This window comes from Myotis daubentonii, chromosome 6, assembly GCF_963259705.1.
Source record: "Myotis daubentonii chromosome 6, mMyoDau2.1, whole genome shotgun sequence".
NCBI lineage: Eukaryota > Metazoa > Chordata > Mammalia > Chiroptera > Vespertilionidae > Myotis > Myotis daubentonii.
In genome coordinates, this window is record NC_081845.1 from 62,695,832 (window position 1) to 62,716,595 (window position 20,764).

Genomic DNA, 20,764 nt, shown 5'->3' on the forward strand with positions numbered 1-20,764 from the left:
AAATTAATAAAGGAAAATTTTTCCTCCCCTCCAAGTTTAAATAAAAATAAATTGAGCTTATTATTTTGACTCTTTCATTTTCTTAAATATGTACTGCATTGTAAGTACAAATAAGTACTTGTTAATAAGAGAGAAAACTTAGGAACACTTTGTCTTTGCTTCCCTGAGGATATCTGTAGCTGGCCGCCTCTATCATGCCACATTATATATTATGCATTTAGGTTCCAGGTTGTTTACAGTAACAGAATAGTTTTCTCTGTGAAAAGACTCATGAGGGATCCACCTTGTTTTCCTAAGGTTCCCAGAAGGATGGCAGTCATATGGCATTAGTTAACCATGTATCAGCAGAATATAAATTATTCATGAACATTCGCGGAGCAAAAGTAAACAGAAATGGCATCAACAAAATTTAGTCAGAAGACCTTTAACAGGAATATTAAATTAAACTGAAAATTGTAAAGATCTCCCACAAAAAGAGACCTGACAGTCCCCAAAATACTGAAAGAGACCCAAGTCACCTTTTCCCCAAACTCCCATTTTGTAATACTGTCTGCTCTGTGTCAAAGCATAAAAGGAAATGGATATCATGTTTACAAAATTAAAGTATGCTTTATTGTTTTGTAAAACTATCATTAGAACAAAAACAGTAATAGATTGCTATGTTTCAGATTTAAGTATCTTTACTTATTAGAAATACATTTACTCCAATCCCATGTTAATAAATTTAATAAAAAGCCTAAAAGAATTGTCTAGGAGCTAAAGCAATAAGCAAAATTTGATAATATAATGCCATTCACTTTTCATATTTTTGCTTTGTGACATGTTGCATATATCACATATATAACAACTTTAGTAATATGTATAAAGAAGAATGTTATATTTTATCATGCTTTTTTCCCCTTTAAAAAATGATAATGAAAGGCTCACTGAATTTCTGTGTGATTTTATCTTAAGGCACCAATTTTTCCCTAGGGTACTTCTGATTTAATCAAATTAACACACCAGAAAACTAAGATTCACTTACAAGAAAACTGATTTCCCCTATTACACTGTGCTAGGAATATCTACTTCATTGATAAGGGAGACACCTAGATAAAAAGAAACCAAATTTTGAAATCTTTCTGAGAAACTCACCTTGCCTTTTTGGTTCAAGGGTTCAATGGTTAAGCTGTCAGGGCCGATATCCACAATGTTGCCCATCTGAAATCCATCTGTAGGGTGTGGCGCCCAAACGGGCTTTCCGTCCTCCATTTCTGAAGGGAGCTATCCACTGTGCCCTGTTTCAAAGGAACAAATAAAGCAACATGAATAACTTCGAAAATAAAAAACAAATACCATATCTTTTTTAAAAATTAACATGTAAACTACAATTCATAGAAACGCGTGTCTATCCCTCCCACAGGTAATCCACAGCCCCTCCCACCTTGCTGCACACACTGCCTCCCCCTCCCCCATCCACCTTTAGATAAGGACCAAGCAGAGACTGCTCTACCCTCAGGTACCACCTGCTTGGCTACCTCCTCCCTTCAGTTGTGATTGCAATAGAGTACTCTACTTTTACCAGTACAGAAACAGAGAACAGATGCCTCAGGTTTTACCTGTTGTCCCAGTGTGATTTATAAAAGCACTCCCTTTCACCACCTATAGAATTCTGATTGCACAAAAAATTAAACAGTCATCCTAGGGAATAAATGCCACTGTGCTAAGTCAGCTAAGTGTTGAAGCATAAGTTGGTTTAGACTTGAAGGGGTAAATTTGAGAGATTACTTCCTCTGGAAACTTCCCCTGACAATCTGAGACTACAGAGATGCCTCGCACAAGTGTCCCCTATACACATCTTCACAAACCACTCAGCATACTGTTTCTGTTGGTTTCTTATTTTTTTACTGAGGTAGAACTTATGTACAGTAAAATGTACAAATCCTAAGTATACAAAAATTGATGAGTTTTGACAAATGGACATATCAACTTAACAAACACCCACTCAATACACAGAACATTTCCATCACCCCAGAAGCATTCCCTCATGCTTCCTTCTGGTCAATCCCTACTCCCCACAGACATCTGCTGGTTTGGTTTCTATCATCATAGATTAGTGTGTTTTTTTCCTTAACCTTTATGTAAATGAAATCATATAGGATATTTGCTTTTGTGTTTTGCTTCTTTCATTCAAAAGAATGTTTCTAATATTAACCATGTTGGTGTGTAGACGAGCCCACTGAACGACTATACCACAATTGTTTACCTACTGTTACGTTGATGAACATTTGGATTGTTTCCAGTTTTTGCCTATTGTGAATTCTGATCAATTTTTCAAGTGTTCCTATAAAGCTTCTTTCACAGTTGGCATTCTCAACTCGGCATTCTCAGAACTAATATTTATAATTCTGTCTTTTGAGGGAGTCTGAAAGGGTCCAGGACATGTATATATATAACAAACCCTAATATGCAAATAGACCGAACAGCAGAACAATGGGAACAACCGAACAACCGGTCACTATGACGTGCACTGACAACCAGGGGGTACACGCGGAACATGGCGGGCATCGGCCACAACGGGGTGGTGGAGTAGGTGAGTGGGGTTGCCAGACCAAGGCGGGGCACCGGTCGCTGTAATGGGCGAGCCTCTAGTGGTTACTGAAAATTCTTTGCTCCTGTGCACCATGGTTCCGCCTGGCACTCGCACCTGCTGCCGACCCTGACCACCTCTCAGGGCTTCTCCACCTCCCCCTGCTCCTGAGGGGCGATTGGGGTCGGCAGCAAGTGCAGGTGCCCGGCAGAACCATGCACCCACTGCTGGCGCCACCGCTCACACCCACTGCCGGTGCTGGCCCCACTCGCACCCACAGCCAGCACCGGAGCTGCCACTTGCACCCACTGCAGGCACCAGTCCCAATCGCTCTGCGCCATCAGCATCAGCGGGTGTGAGCGGCCGTTGCTGGCCCTGATCACCCCCGGGGGCTTCTCTACCTTCCCCTGCTCCTGAGGGGTGATCCGGGCAGCAGCCTCCACTTGCACCTGCTGTTGGCGCCAGCCCCAATCGCTCCACACCTTCAGCAGGTGCAAGCAGACCAGTGCCATCAGCACGTGGGAGCAGCAGAGGCAGGAGCGGGGCTGCAGGCAGAGAGGCGATGGGAGGATGGGGGGGGCACAGCGGTATTTAATTTAAATGAGCTTGGACTCTATGAGACAATCTATATATATATATATAAGCCTAAGTGACCATTATGACCGAATGACTGGAACAAACAGAAGGACCAGTCAACAGGTCACTATGATGCGCACTGACCACCAGGGGGCAGATTCTCAACACAGGAGCTGCCCCCTGGTGCTCAGTGCACTCCCACAGCAGGAGCTCCGCTCAGCCAGAAGCTGGGCTCAGGGCTGGTGAGTACAGCTGTGTTGAGGGTAGCCTCTCCCGCCTCCATGGCAGCGCTACCAGGCAGCAGCAGTAGGCGCAGGAGGGCTGGGATGAGTGGCAGCGGAGCTGTGCCTGGCCCTGGCTGGGGCTCCTCTCCGGCCACCTGCCACTTCAGCACTGTTACATCCCTTGGGAGGATGTCAGACTGCCAGGTTTTAGCCCGATCCCCACAGGCCAAGCTGCAGGGATCAGGCCGAAACCCAGCAGTTTGACGTCCCACGTGGGATCCCGGATTGCAAGAGGGCACAGGCCAGGCTGAGGGGCCCCACCGGTGCACGATTCTGTGCACTGGGCCTCTAGTGTATAATAATGAATCAGCTACTGAGTGACCCCAGATGCTCTGGTGTCAGCATCTCAGTGGGATGTTTAGTACTTACCTGTACTTACAGAAGAGTTCATGAGTGTGCCGTAAGTCTCCTCTTACGTGGCATTTTTAAATCTGGGATTTCCCGTGTTGATACTCTCAGCTCTAGTCTCCCATGAAAGTCAAGGGTATCTGATATATAGTTCAATCAAAAAGCTGTTCATTATTGGAATGTTTGCAATATGCTCGTTGCTTAATGTCTTCATGCCATGGCTACATGTTGGGATTTGCTTTTCCCATGCAGCAAATGCTATTAGGTTTAAGTGCAATTCTGAGTTAAAAAAAATTAAATGAGGATTCTCTATAGGAATGAATCATTAACACTATTTCAGACTTATTTTACGACACGTACACACTTTCCCGGATAATCAGATCTAGTCCCATGGCTTTAAATATCATCTATATGTGAGGGATGCCCAAGTTTTTTTCTCCAACACAGAAAACTGCTGAGTTCCCAGATGTTTACTTGTCTACTGGACACCTCCTCATGGATATAACCAACAGAGGTAACATTGTTATTATTACATTACTATTCTGTTCACCACCTCACCCTGTTCTTTCTTATATCAGTAAAGACACCAAAGACACTCAGTTCAAATTAAACCTGGAGTCACCCTCAAGTCTTCCATCTCCTTCCAAATCTACCTCCCCCAATCATGTCAGTTTTACCTCCAATAGGTATCTTAAATCCACCCACTTCTCTTTATCTCCTCTGCCACCCTAGTCAAAACCAAGACAGCCCTTTACCAGGACTTCTGTAATGAACTTAGCTGCCTACTCCTATTCTTGCCAATCTGCACAGATGACCAGAAATCCTACTGAACAGTAAATCTGATCATGTCAGTCGTGTAACATCAGGGGAGTCCTCTTGTTAGGGGCAAGAATAGAACATTGGGGACTAGCTATGGTTATGGGGAATATTAATCATGCTCTGTTAACCATGCTTGTCTTGTGTTGGTTAAAGAAAGGACATTCTGACCTAACTGGGAGTTGTATGTCCCAGGACCTGGGAGTCAACCTTGAAATGGAGTCCATTTTCATGGAAATATTAACAACCTTGTTGCCCAAATAATGGAGTCCCACCCCAGCCTCCTACTTCCCCATACCTATAATCCATACTCCACCCGCCCCAGTTCGTGTAATCTTTGTCCTACCCTATATAAGCAGCTGGTTTATGGGGAGCTGCGGAGCAGAGTTTTGTGGATGACCTACTGCTCTCCCATACTGCCGGCAGTATTGGAATAATGCTCATATATGATTCAACCCTGTCTCTGTTTAATTGGCTCAAGTAGTGACAGGCAGCCCAGACCCATAGATTGTCCAGTTATACTCTCAATGTCCCCAAGGCCCAGCACAGAGCAGACAACTCAGTATTCACTGAGTGCATAAATAAACTGTTCACAGTTTGGGAAGAGTAAAAGGAGATGGCAGACTAGAAAGAGTTGAAAGATCTTAAAACCTAGGCTTGAGCCAGGCCACGGTGGCTCAGTGGTTGAGTGTCGACCTATGAACCAGGAGGTCACGGTTCCATATCCAGTCAAGGCACATGCCCAGGCTGTGGGCTCAATCCTAAGTAGGGAGCATGCAGGAGGCAGCTGATCAATGATGCTCTCTCATCATTGATATTTCTATCTCTCTCTCCCTCCCCCTTCCTCTCTAAAATCAATAAAATTATATTTTTTAAAAAAAACCTAGACTTGAAACTAAGTTCCACCATCTGACTAGCTCTTAAGCAAGCTACTTAATCTCTCTGATCTTTATCTTTATCCTTACCCATATGTGATAGTATCACTTACCTTATAGAATTGCTATAAGGATTAAGTGACATAAAATTGAGATCACTATTTTAATGACACCCAATAGATGGTAGTCACACCTCTTTCCCCACATCCCTTATTTGAAGCCACCAGTAAAGTTCAAGAAAATGGTCTTGTGATAGTTTGAAATTTAAAGGGAAATTACAGAATAGTCATGAGGAGTCATTTAGGAATAATTAAGTATGGGGGGTGGAAATAAGAGCAAGCAAAGCCCCCAAAGTGGAGAAAGAATGACAAATTCCCCTGAACTATTCAAATTGCTTCCCCACTCTGAACCATTTGCTGCAACTTCCCAGTAAAGATAACAGATTTAAAGACACACATCTAATATTCTTCTTCAAACCTTTAATCTACAGTAAAGGAACTCCTTTAAAAGACATCAGTCCACAAAGATGGGGAGAACCAAAGAGGAGACAACAACAACATTTTGGAAGTTGGAAAGCACATGGTTGAGAGAAGAGACAACAGACAGCAAACCCAAGAGAGGTGAATCCCCAGGAGTGGCAAGAGGAAAAACAAACCCAAATTATACAACTGAACCTCAAAAGACATAAGAACTACAGTACAAAGATCCTTGTAGAACCAAGGGTGCAAAGAGAGAATCTAACATAAGGAAGACTAGGTGAAAGCTGTTTGAGAAAGAGCTTTCCTAACACCAACACACACACACTCGCCATTGCTGGGCAAATGGCTCCGGGTCCCACACCCCCCCAAGAGATGCCTAGAGTTATTCTCTGGAGAAAATAGAGAGTCTCTGGCATGAGAAACACTAAAAACCACTAAGGCATGCATGTAAAAATTGCAAGGTGCTGACAAAAACTTTATCCTTGACCAACTTTAGTTAGGCTCCTCTGAACCGTCTTGACTGGGTCTCAACTAGGCCTTCCATGCCTGCCCTGTCCTTGCTGGGTCTGAATAAGCCAGTGCAGAGAAATCCCTCTAGCCTTGCTAGCTGATCAAGTTCTCCATCCCCTACCTTTGACTTGCATTCAGCAAGAATCCTCTACACTTGCTGTTTCCTCCTAATTATTTTGTATCCACTGGCCTATTGGCTATAAATCCCCCAGCTGTCTTTGCTGTATTTGAATTTGAGCATGATCTCTTTCCTATATTGTAATAACCCCGTTACAGATTGAATTTATGTGTCTGCTATGGATTGAATTGTAACCCCCCTGAAATTCATATGTTGAAGCCCTAACCCCCAATGTGACCATATTTGGAGATAGGACTTTAAGGAGGTAACCGAGTTTAAATATCATAAAGGTGAGATCCTAATCCAATAGGATTTGTAGCCCTATAAAAAGAGGAAGATCTCCCTCTCTGCCCCTTCACCCCTTCCTCCACCCCACCCCCAAACACACACACACTGAGGAAAGGCCATGTGAGCATACAGCAAGGTGGTGGCCATCTAAAGCCAGAGAGCCTCACCAGAACCCAACCATGCTGGCACCCTGATCTCGAACTTCCAGCCCCCAGAACTATGAGTAAATAAATTTCTGTTTAAGCCACCCAATGTTTGGTATTTTTGTTACGGCAGACCAATACACTCCTTTTGCAACAGTCCTGAATAAAGTCTTTCTTGTCATTTTAACAAGTGTCAGACTAATTTTCCTTTAACACCATAATAACAAAATATTCATTATAAGGTATAGAAAATAAAGTTGAGGCCATTTTTTTCAGGGGAAAAAAAAACAAGAAAAAAAGAGAAAACGTGGGACACAGCTGATTCTCATAGCCACTTGGCCTGGAGGTCAAACCCTCCCTGGAATTAGCTACAACAATCAAGATTTAACTATAAAACTTCGAACAAAGACCACTAGGGGGTACACCAAGGAAGCATAACAAAATGCGGAGACAAAGAAACAGGACAAAATTGTCAATGGAAGATATAGAGTTCAGAACCACACTTTTAAGGTCTCTCAAGAACTGTTTAGAAGCTGTCGATAAACTTAATGAGATCTACACGAAAACTAATAAGACCCTCGATCTTATATTGGGGAACCAACGAGAAATTAAGCATACACGGACTGAAATAACGAATATTATACAGACGCCCGACAGCAGACCAGAGGAGCGCAAGAATCAAGTCAATGATTTGAAATGCGAGGAAGCAAAAAACATCCAACCGGAAAAGCAAAATGAAAAAAGAATCCAAAAATGCGAGGATAGTGTAAGGAGCCTCTGGGACAGCTTCAAGCGTACCAACATCAGAATTATAGGGGTGCCAGAAGATGAGAGAGAGCAAGATATTGAAAACCTATTTGAAGAAATAATGACAGAAAACTTCCCCCACCTGGTGAAAGAAATGGACTTACAGGTCCAAGAAGCTCGGAGAACCCCAAACAAAAAGAATCCAAAGAGGACCACACCAAGACACATCATAATTAAAATGCCTAGAGCAAAAGATAAAGAGAGAATCTTAAAAACAGCAAGAGAAAGAAACTCAGTTACCTACAAGGGAATACCCATACGACTGTCAGCTGATTTCTCAACAGAAACTTTGCAGGCCAGGAGGGAGTGGCAAGAAATATTCAAAGTGATGAATACCAAGAACCTACAACCAAGATTACTTTATCCAGCAAAGCTATCATTCAGAATTGAAGGTCAGATAAAGAGCTTCACAGATAAGGAAAAGCTAAAGGAGTTCATCACCACCAAACCAGGATTATATGAAATGCTGAAAGGTATCCTTTAAGAAGAGGAAGAGGAAGAAAAAGGTAAAGATACACATTATGAACAACAAATATGCATCTATCAACAAGTGAATCTAAGAATCAAGTGAATTAATAAGCAGATGAACAGAATGAACTGTTGATTATAATAGAATCAGGGACATAGAAAGGAAATGGACTGACTATTCTTGGGGGGGAAAGGGGTGTGGGAGATGTGGGAAGAGACTGGACAAAAATCGTGCACCTATGGATGAGGACAGTGGGTGGGGAGTGAGGGCGGAGGGTGGGGCGGGAACTGGGAGGAGGGGAGTTATGGGGGGGAAAAAAAAGAGGAACAAATGTAATAATCTGAACAATAAAGATTTAATTAAAAAAAAAAGAGAGAGAAAACGTGGGCAGGAGGGAAAGAAAAAGTAGAAGAAAAAGATATGAAAATCAGACAGGTAACAAGATTCAGCATCAAAATACCAGAAAGAGCAGACATTCTTCCCCCTCTTTTTAAAAGGCGAGAAAGGGGGGAGGGGGAGAATGCTTTAAAATAGCCCCCCAAAATTCACCTGCACTGAAAGGCATTATTTTCTAGAGTCTAGCCAAAATACCCGATAAGTCCTCAACACAATAACTGGAAAAAAGACGGTTCCAAATTTCAGAACACCAGAAATAAAGAGAAGATGCTACACATTTCCTTAGAAATGGAAGAGAAATAAGAGGGCAAAAACACGGGTCATATCCAAAGGATCATGAATCAAAATGGCTTCAGCAACACTGAAAGCAGGAAGTCAACCTGATGCCTTTTAAATACTGAAGGGAAATGATTTCCAACTGAGAACTCTATACTTAGGCAAACTACCAGTCCAAACCGGAGCAGTATGACCCCACAGCCAGCCACATTGAGTGCTGCCACCAAAGACAGTTACTGCCCTGGGACCAGGTGAATCTGGCCTAGATTCTTATCTGAGCTTATCTTATTCTACCCTTCACACTTTCGATAATCATGTTTCCATATAAAGAGTATTTAAAGGATATTGTAAAGGGAATTTTTAAAAGACAGTCTCAATTCCCAGTACTTAAAACACATGAAAGGCTGACTACATATGCATTGCAGAAATACAAAGTAAAAAAAAAAAGAATTGTAAGAATCACTAGAACCTTGAAATTCCTTAAGTTATTCAGGAAAAGACAGGGAGTGCTCTATAATACCCTATGACCAAAGGAAAATTATCATTTTTAGTACTTATTTGACAACGGACATTTTTACAGTAGGCCCAAAAGTAATCATTAAGTAATATATAAAAGGCAATCTGTAGCCTTTCAGAGGTACTTTGCTAACCTTTCATTCATTCTTTTTTAAACATATTTTTTAAATATATTTCTTTATTGATTTCAGAGAGGAAGGGAGAGGGAAAGAGAGAAACATCAATGATGAGAGAGAATCGGCTGTCTCCTGCATGCCTCCCGCTGGGGACTAAGCCCGCAACCTGGGCATGTGCCCTTGGCCAGAACTGAACCTGGGACCCCCCAGTCCACAGGTCGAGGCTCTATCCACTGTGCCAAACTGGCCAGGGCACCTTTCATTTATTCTTGTCAAAAGGTGAGAAGCATTATCCCCAAGAGGCTCTCTACGAAGCAAACATACTGAAGGCTGGAGTGACAAATACTAAATACTAGTATATAAACATCATTATTCTTTTTTCTCTGCAACTCCAGTGACAATTCCAATAATGACCGTGTGCTATGAGTAGGAAGAGCAGATCCATATCACAAAATAAGAGCCATCGCCTGTTATGTCACCATTACCTTCAAAGATTATCCTTTAAAAATTATACCTGTGATAATTATAATGTCTTATATTTTATTAGCTAGGGTATTAAAAATTGAGTACTAGCTAAAAGTAATTTAGAGTTGGTCTGAAGAGCTGGAATAAGATACCAAAAAGGATAGAAAAAAAGCATTAAAGAGTTAAGACAAATGCTTAAGACTGCCTTCCACGGTCATTCATTATGCTGGCTTATTTATTTAGCCATCTACTCTGTACCACATATTGCTAGGTGCTAGGGATATAATGACGGGCAAACAGAGACATGGTCTGGTCTCATGGAGCTTTATAATAGGAAAACACGCACTTGGAATAGAGCAGTAAACAGATTGGCAAAAATCCCTGCCCTCCAGGATCTTAAAATCTAGGTGGGGGTAAGGGAGTGATGCAGATGTATCAAATTTGCCTTCTAAAAAGACTACTCTTTCATCTGGCCAGGCCTTAGCCCTGCTGATCAAAAGAATGTTATGTGCACCCTTGGCACACAAGCTTTAAACTGGCAACTTCTCTCATCTGTATCAGTGTGTCCTGAGGCTATTAGCTTCCCTGGTGGCCAGACACTGTGAGAGAACTGGGCACCACATAACAGTTGGCTGTTGCTGATGTTGTGTGTACCTAGTACAATCTTTCACTGAGCATTTCAATCCAAAAAAAACTTATTTGTGCACCAAAATTCTCAAAAATATCTCAGCAGGATTCCCTTTAGTCACTAAGTTACCTTTTAAAATGCCTTCCTAGAAAATATTTTCAAGTTAATTTCGTTCAGCTAGTTTACAAAGTATGGGAATTATTGAATTTATATAATACTGTATTATGCATTCATTAAATATTAGTATTGGCCCTGGCAGGGCAGCTCAGTTGGTTAGAGCGTTGCCCAATATTCCAAAGTTATGGGTTTGATCTCTGGTCAGGGCACATACAAGAATCAACCAATGAATGATAAAGAAGTGGAACAACAGCCCTAGCTGGCTTGGCTCAGTGGATAGAGCGTCGGCCTGCGGACTGAAGGGTCCCGGGTTCGATTCCTGCCAAGGGCACATGCCTGGGTTGCGGGCTCGATACCCAGTGAGGGGTATGCAGGAGGCAGCCAATCAATAATTCTCTCTCATCACTGATGTTTCTATCTCTCTCTCTCCTTCTCCCTTCCTCTCTGAAATCAATTAAGAAATATTTAAAAAAAAAAAAAAAGAAGTGGAACAACAAACCAATGTTTCTTTCTCCTTTCCTCTCTCTAAAATCAATTTTTAAAAAACCATTAGTATTAAACTTTATTGTGAATATCTTGGTTATACGAGCAATGAACATTCATTAACAATGGGGAGACAACACCTATCACTAAGTCCAGAGTCACAACAAAGAAATAAAATAAGAAAACTTCTCAAGTTAACAAAATCTAAAAACTACCTCAACTTAATAAATAATTTTGATATCCACTCATTTAGTTTTCAATGAATATTAACTAAACACCTACTATGTGCCAGCCTGTTTTAGCTTTAGCTATTGATGAGTAAATACAGAATTCTACTGTTTTTCTTTCTAAGAAATCAAAAGAGAAAAATGTCGCCTGGCCAGGGTTGCTCAATGGTTGAGCGTCGACCCATAAACCAGGAGGTCGCTGGTTCAATTCCCAGTCGGGGCACACGCACAGTTGCGGGCTTGATCCCCAGTAGAGGGCTTGTGGGAGGCAGTCCATCAATGTTTCTCTTTCAACGATGTTTCTCTCTATCCCTCTCCCTTTCCCTCTATCCCTCTCTCTAAAATCAATAAAAACATTTTTTAAAAATATCTAGGCCAGCTATGACACTCTTTCTGATTTTAATAGTTATCGGTCCAGTTGCTCACAGCCATGGTCCTAATGACTGACCATTTTTTACAAAAGTTACAGTATTGTACTTTCAAATATAACCTTAGAAAGCCAAATGTATTGATTGAAGTTTTAAGCTAGGTCCATTACTCAATTCTTAGAAACAGCCTTGGGACACTTAAATGGTATAGTGAAGATTAACTTACTAACAAAAAAGAGGGTAAAAATAAAAGCATCTTTTATTAATAAGTTTATGATATAGTTATTAAATATTAAAAATATTTTATACAATGATTTGAAAAGTGATACTCTCAGGAAAAAACTCCAAATATGTACAATATGAATTGTGAGAACTGGTTATATGATCTTATTACATTTTCAGAGAAGAAATCATAAACTATATTTCAGATATAAATTCCTCCATAAACTATTACTACAAAACAGATATGAATTTAGACATAATTAAAATAATTTATGTAGACAATGTATACTAATATAACCTGGCCAACAAAATGTAGACCATTTAGAGAAAGCCCTCTATTCTTCAGAATCTAAACATACCAGTTTACTTCAGAAGCTCAAAATTTTTCTTACAGATGTTAAAAAAAATTTCCAGAATATAATAGCAAGATTTTACCCGGGTCATTTAAATTTTCCATACACTGTGACCAATTTTATTTATTATATCCAGAACTTAACTAGTTTTGTAATTACTACTAGATTTAAAAGTTATTCCTTAAATTTTCTGGTCTTTTACAAAAGGAATTTGTAAAGACTATAAATTTTAATTCACTTTCTCCACCAACAAACAATATTGGTCTCCCCATAAGTGGTTAATGAAAAGAAACCAAGTTGTTCTTCAAATCAAAGAGCCTTTTCTCCAGAGGATCCCACCTGTGTAAAATAGCCCACTCCGCTCAAATTGCAACACCCTGCAGCATAAATTGAAGCTTTGGGCTAATGGTATGCAGATTTTTCAGAGATTAAAAGATGTACAAAACCACAATCTAGATGGTACACTATAATTAATCAAGGTGATAAGATGTCTGAACAATCCTTAATCTTTTAAACACATCTGTGACATTTATGGCATTTTAACTCTCCTAAAATGTCCTAAAACAGAAGTTAAAGATTTTCATCTACAATCAGCAGGGTCATTTTACAGAGGTGACCTCAAAGGCCTATCCAATTCAGGCAACATAGTTCTTCTGAGAGAGAACTTGTTAAACTTGGCAGGGGCGGGGGTGGGGGGTGGGGGGGTGTCTAATGATCAGGAGACATAAACTCTGAGAAACATATAGATTAAAAGAAAAGGCTAGAGCCCTATCTGGTTTGGCTCAGTGGATAGAGCATGGTCCTAAGGACCAAAGGTCCCGGATTCGATTCAGGTCAAGGGCACATACTTTGGTTGCAGGCTCCAACCTGGCCAGGGCCCTGGTCAGGGCACTTGCAAGGTAACCAATCGATGTGTTTCTCTCACATCTATGTTTCTCTCTATTTTTCCTTGTCTCTTCCACTCTCTCTAATAAAGCAATGGAAAAATATCCTCGGATGAGGATTAACAAAAAAATAAAGATTAAAAAGAAAAAGAAAGGGTAGACGGTACTGTTCCATTGTAATCTCTGTCATTCTTTAATTAATAAACAAATAAAATCTAGAATATTCTATTAAGCTCTCATGTAATTCATAACACTAAGTTTTTTCAACTCTACTAACTTGGGTTGTTCATGCATATATCACACAAAAACAGGAACTGAAGGTGAACTGGATATTCTTCTCACAGATGGTGGCATAAAGTTCAATTCAGCTCATCAAAGACACCCAAAGGGCAATCTCAGGAGGCAGGCATCCCTTGGACAAAAAGACCTGGCTGTATAATATTATGCTGTCCTAACCTATTTTTTAATGGCATAAGAAATGAACTTAGTTTCAAAGTAAAGGCTTTATGAAAACCCTCTTACTACTACTTTAATAAACATTAAAGTGTTTATTTCTTGCTGGTAAAGTCTTAATTTGATTTTAAAAATTTAATGGCTCAATAACAAATAAGTACAAACTACAACTTCTTAGCTTAAGTGAGCTGTACTAAAAGGCAGACATGATGGTAAGTGTAGTTAATTTTGTCTTCCAGTTACTATTGCATTTAAATGGCTGGCTAAGAGTCAGAGAGACAACCAAAAGGACTGAAGCTTTTCATTGGAATTTTTCACTTTATTGATTCAATTACAAAATATCATTATATTGTTGTTTCTTCTTAATTGACAGATCAATAAAAAATGTAACAAGAATGTTCAGACAGTCTACAAAATGAGAAATGTGAACTATCTTCCCAAAATTCTGTATGAAAACACAACTTTACCAAACAGTTGGCAAAGTTTAGGTGAGTTAAATTTTCCTTTTTAGATTTCAGTAAAAAGTAGATTAATAAGCAACTAAATAAATCAAGCAGTCTATGGGGAGTTCTCTGAGTAGAAAATCTGCCTGGACTTTTGATTTTTCACAGCAAGACTTGAGACAAACACGATTTATGTGTTATTATGATCCCTATGAAAAGTGTTATATGACTACAAAGATTTTGACAAAGCACTTAAAAACTTAACCAAATAATTAACTTTTCACAAAAATAATCACTCTAAAATGTAAAATAGTGATTAAATAATCCAAAGCTTCATACATCTTCTCAACTCATAAAGCAGGACATCCAAAAGGAATGCTATTTATAGGATGAAAAGGCTCCAGTTTTCCTAAATGGAGTTAAAACTAAGCAGACTTTTGTTTTGTTTTTTAAGTAGATCTCACAATGAAAACCCTCTCCGCTACTGCACTTTGGGCATTTTGCCTGTCTTTATTCCTAACCACCAACACAGCTATGAATGGTTTCCTTTACAACTGCTGCTTTCAACCTATACCAAAATCCAATCTTAAGTTTTTACAGTATCAACTTTATTTATAAAGTCCCTAATTATTAAGGTCAATTGAATCCAAAAACTTTCTCAGAGTAGTCCAAGCACTCATTTACTATTTTTATAATCTCATACATCTTCTGGACTTGATTACACTGTGATTATTCAACAATTAAAATTCTACTCAGCTACATTTTAGTCTCAATTCACAAGAATTACCATCCCAGAATAGAACCCGTTAGAACTACTGAGTAGTCTTCATGAAGAAAGAATTTCGTCACACTCACAGTTTGAGCCTGCTTTTTTTTTTTTTCAGCTCAGGCTTTAATATTAATGTACTAAGTACACACAATTTTCTCACAATTTCCATTCAATAATAATAGTATTTCATGAAAATACACTTTATGTTCAATTTTTTTATTAAAGTGATAGAACAGGGTTTTTAAAGCCAAATATACCATTAAAAAGGGCTTATGTAACCAATAACAGGGCCCCTCTACCCTCCACTGGACTGCCTCCTCTTCCCCCTCCCCCCCTTTGCAAGGCTGCTCTCTACGCCTGACAGCCCTTCACTGCTCTCTCGTGGGTATATATCGGAGTCCTTTCATGCCCCAAAATGTCTTTATTCAATCTTCGTACTTGAATGATAGGTTGAATGCACATATACACAAAAACCACAAAAGTGGATGCTAGGTTGAAAGTCATTTTTCTTCAGGATGTTAAAGGTATAACAAGTAATAGTACATCCAGAACTGCCTCTGCCTTTCAGATTCTGATCATTTTATACTCCTCTTTATTTCTCGCCTCTCAGCTAGAAGCTTAAAAAATCTGGCCTTCATGGTTGCTCTGAACTTCCATGATGACATGGCCAGGTGTACAGTGTGTGAATTCATTTGGCTAACACTCTGAGAGCACATTCAGTCCAGAGGTACAAATTATATACATGGGTTGGCAAAAGAGGTTTACAGTTGTGAGTACATGAACTATAGTTTATTCTTGTATTATTTCTTAATTACTGTATTATTTATTTGTATTACAACTGTAAACCTACTTTTGCTTACCCTGTACATAGCTGAGGAATGGTATCATAGTATTTCTATTATTTCTTTTAAAATGTCTTCCTCTGTTTCTTGTTCTTTCTTTCTAAAAGTTTTATAATTTGATGTTGCACTGCTATGAGACTGCTATTATTATTTTCTCCTCTTTTCTATTACCCATTTCTTTACCTGTTTAGTCCATCTTCTAGGAAATGTCCCCACTTGACTTTCTAATCCTTCTACTAACATTTTTTTATTTCTATAATCATATTTGTAATTTCCCTCTATTGTCTTTGCTTCTTTCTTGTTGCTTTTTTTCTACTTTGCTTCTGTTCTTGTCTTTCATGGGAAGGCTTTCATCTAATTTGCTATTTACATTTAAAAGGCACTAGAAAGCTAACTGGAAGCTCTGTTTAAGTAGGACAAGACTATCACCTGATAAACTTCATCCTAAAGTAACAGGGCAGTACTAAACTCCCTGTGGGAATGTTCCCACCATTAGTGTTTGTTCACCGTCCTCTAGTAAAGTTCCGTTTTCCAGAGAACAAGGCGTCTGGGTCTCTCGCAAGACAGTTAAGGAACTGGAGGCCTAACCTCTTCACACACAGCCTCCAACCAACCCCACTAGCTTTTGCCCTGAGTCTTAAACCTCAGCTTATATAATAACTGAAACCTCCAAACCCTTAGCCTCTGATCTCTTTGCAAGAACTTAAATACAGTCTTCTGCTTAACCAAGTCAGATAATATTCTTCTCTCCAAACTTACTGAAATCCCTCATCTACTATTGCCTCCTTTTTCTAATCTCTTTGCCCCTGTAGATTTATATATTTTTTAAATTCCTGTACTAACATTTTAATGAAGTACCAGGAAAGAAAGAACAGATAAATATATGCAAATAAGAAACGTTTAACAAGGAAAAATATTTCCATAGAATAACTGACTTAGTTGTTTTCATCATTGCACTGGGAATGTCTAACAAAGCTTATTATCTGACAATTTCACAATATTTGAAATTTTAGTCATTGCTTTTTGAAAAGCCCCACTACTTTATTAACACAGTTATTACTTAAGAAGTATTTCTTTTAATCCTCAGCTGAGGATATATTTTCACTGATTTTAGAGAGAGAGGAAGAGCTGGAAGGAGAGGGAGAAAGAAGGAAAGAGAGGAGAGAGAAACATTGATTGGTTGCCTCCCAGACACACCCCAACCAGGAATCAGACCCGCATCCTAGGTATGTACCCAGACTGGGAATCAAACCCACAACCTTTTAGTGTACAGAACAATGCTCCAACCAACTGAGCTACCCGTCCAGGGTTACTTAAGAGTTTTTTTAACTTAATATTTAAAAGTTTGCCATAAAATACATTTCAGGTAAAATGAATTATGTTCTCACTGACTTGTATTCTCACTAACTTTCAATATAAAATTGGAAATGTTTCTATACGGAGAAAAAGGGCACAGTAAAGGAAAAACCTAAGTACCCAAAGCTGGCAGAACCATTACTATTGTTCATCCTTCTTCACTTATTATATCCACCACATGATAGCAATCCTACAAAAGGCCTACAGCATTAGTATTTTTACTCTATTTCAATATTCACAAACATATTCTAAATAAAGAGTCTACCGCTGGATAAAAACAGATACAGAAATATCATATAAGCTCTACCATTGTAAATAAGCTTGACAGAAAACACTGTTGTTATTTTTTTTGGAATAATGACCAAAATGCATGTTAGAGATCTTAATCTCTGTAGCACAAATTCTCCTCTTTTAACTGTGTAGAAAATAATTATACAGTCCAACTTCTAGAAAACAATCTAGTATCTTATTTTGTTAACAAAATATTGATAACCCATATCATCATCCAAGATACCTCATTAATATCAAAAGATTATGTTAATATCAAAATCATTTAAAATGTGCTGGATTGGATGGAGCCGGGAAATAAATCCATCTTAAGCCAAAACTTACAACCAAATAACAGGAGTGACAGGTGTACCAGCTCTTCCAAAGAATATCGGAATTTGACTGTTTTTACAATGTGAACAATCAATGACCCGAGTTGTTGTGCTCATTTCCAAATACAAAAACAAAGGCTGGAAAAAGTGAAGTGACTCATCCATAGCTACAAAACACAGACCACCAGAACAAGGAGAGCCTTTGTCCATCCACTTGCTTTCATTTAAACTGTGCCAACTCTTCTACTTTCTTTTAAAAATCTGTTTGGATCAGAGCCTACTAGTAGAAATATTATGTCACAGGAAAACTCTCATTTTATTATATATTACATAACACCCAATTTTTTTTTTGTTTCCCTAAAAAGATTCAAATATGCACTACAATATATATTGTTGAAAGACATTTAGAAAGAGTTAGAAGTTAATGTGGCTCAAAAGGAATTTTTCAAAATAGTCAAGACATATGATTCTGCTTTACAAGTATTCAAACAGATCCCTATAAAAGATCAGAGTGGACATAATTTTTTTCATTCTTAAATCCGCTGAAAAATCAGTCTCCTTGATGAGGTACTCCTTCCCAATGGAATAAACTCAAGAGAAAAGGCTTTTAGCAGAATCTTTGTTTTATCACTAAGCCCCAGTTTAATTTTACCACTTAGTATAGCACATTTTATCACATTGTAAGCATATACTATTATAATTTAATTTTATATAATTTACAAATGATAGAATATAATTTCTCAGATACTTAATTGGGCTTCATAGAAATTAAAATGTATCCCAGCATTAACTGGATCATAAGCAGTATATATTTTAAGTTCATTAATTCTTTAAAACATGAAATTTCACCTAGAAAAATCCACAACTGAGCCACAGACCAAAATAAGAAATTTGGCACTCCAAAGTTTTCTAATTGCATCAATTATTTTTCACAATTAAAAATATAGCTATTATGCTACTGCAGGAGAAAAATAAGTCTAGTAATTAAAAATATCCTCACAGATGTATAATTACATATGTATTTAATTTATAATCACACACACACAAAATACCTGAAATTTATACACCAATAAGCGCCTATAAAATTAATGTGATGAAGTCTTCAATTTTGTATGCAAAAATATGCAAATTAAAGTGAGAAACCATTTTTGCCTGCAGAATTAGAAAAATTTTTATTGTAATAATGGACATTAAAAATAATAATAATAATAATAATGAACACTTAAGAAGTTACAATGGAACATATATCTCTAAGGACTGTAATGAAAAATATAAACTGGTAACTATAGTTTTGAAAAGCAAAATGGCTATATGCATATAACAAGAGTCTTTAAAATATTTAGAATTTTGGATCTAGTATTTGTATTTCTAGGCATCTATAGTTAAGAAAATAATCAGAATTTTACCTATAAAGATATTCTCTGAAGTGGTATTTACAAAAAAAGAGGGAAAATGTGAAGAAAGAGGAGGAGAAAAAGAAGAAAACAAAGAGAAAAAGAAAAAAAAGAAACTTAGAAATAAGCTAAATGTCTAATACAGGGTAGTTAAATGACAGTATTGTGTAATTCTGCATTTGATCCAGCATTTGAGATGTCAACAGCCACAGGTCTGATTAAGAGCTACTCCAAAAACCATGACATAAACTTGTAATTTATAAGGGGGAAATACCCACTTAAAACTGCTATTGTGAGGATTAATGAAATACCATATATCTCAAAAATTCTAATATGTACTTTTTTCACATGCTAACATGTAAATCAATGGTGTATCTTTACTTATTTGGTTGAGGGGTTTTTTTCTCTTTCAGAAATGTGTGTGTTATGACCCCTGAGTCAGCTCCAACTCCTGGCCCTGCTATGAATGAGTGATATCCACAGTGTCCTGTCCTCAACAGCCCTGCTCAGCTCCTATACACTCGGGCCTGTGGCTTCTTTTATGGAATCAATCCATCTCACATTTGGTCTTCCTCTTTTCCTGCTGCCTTCCATTTTTCCCAAAATTATCAACATTCTCAAAATTATCAACATTTCCTGTCTTCTCATAATATTCCCACAGTAGACAACTTCAGTTTTTGCCATTTTTGCCTCTAGCAGTGTCTTGCATTGTTTCGGGCTTTATTTTCTCAAGGACGTACTTGTTCATCTTTCGTGTGGTCCAAAGTATCCGCACAGCTCTTCTCCCGCACATTTCAAATGAACCCATTGTTTTCCTATCCGTCTAGTTCACTGTCCCACTTCCCCATCCATACGCAGTGACTGGGAACACAAGAGTGTAGATGATCTTAGTCTTGGTCTAAATGACACATCTTTGCTCTTGATGATCTTTCCTAATTCTTCCGCTGCTGCCCTCCTGAGTCTCAATCTTCTCTTGATTTCTTGGCTTCAGTCTCCATCTGCATATAAATTCTTTCATTAATCTCTTCCCAGCCCCACACTCCACCTTCCCTCTGAGATTCATTAGCCTGTTCCGTGCTTCTGTCTCTGGACCCATTTTGTTCATCAGTTTGTATGAGTGAGATCATGCGATACTTGTCTTTCTCTGACGGGCTTATTTCGCTTAGCATAATACTGTCCAGGTCCCTCCCAGAGAACATTTTAATAAATAAATGCCTTAAAGTATTTAAAATATGATTCCATATTTGAAAATACAAAATGTAACCTGAGACAAGAGTTTGTATGTTGCTCTGTATCTGGGAAGGAAGGGCCAGACCTTGGAACCTTTGGACCCTGCTGTTCCCAGGCCTTGCAGGTGTGCTTGAATCTTCACAGGCCCAACCTTGGCCCAGAAGGAAAGTTTGAAAAGTTGTTCTGGAGCCCTAGCCAGTTTGGCTCAGTGGATAGAGCGTCAGCCTGAGGACTGAAGGGTCCTGGGTTCGATTTCGGCCAAGGGCGCAGGCCCAGGTTGTGGGCTCGATCCCCTATAGGGGTGTGCAGGAGGCAGCCAATCAATGATTCCCGCTCATCATTGAT

At 38.7% G+C, this 20,764-nt stretch overlaps 1 protein-coding gene across 1 annotated transcript in view; it reads right to left on the reverse strand.

The window, feature by feature from the left end:
* Window positions 1-20,764, reverse strand: part of MYO6 (myosin VI) — a 141,240-nt gene that overhangs the window by 79,215 nt on the left and 41,261 nt on the right. Inside the window, 1 exon segment of the mRNA XM_059701144.1 lies at window positions 1,135-1,277. Coding sequence (XP_059557127.1) covers window positions 1,135-1,251 — 117 coding nt within the window. The 5' untranslated portion in view covers window positions 1,252-1,277.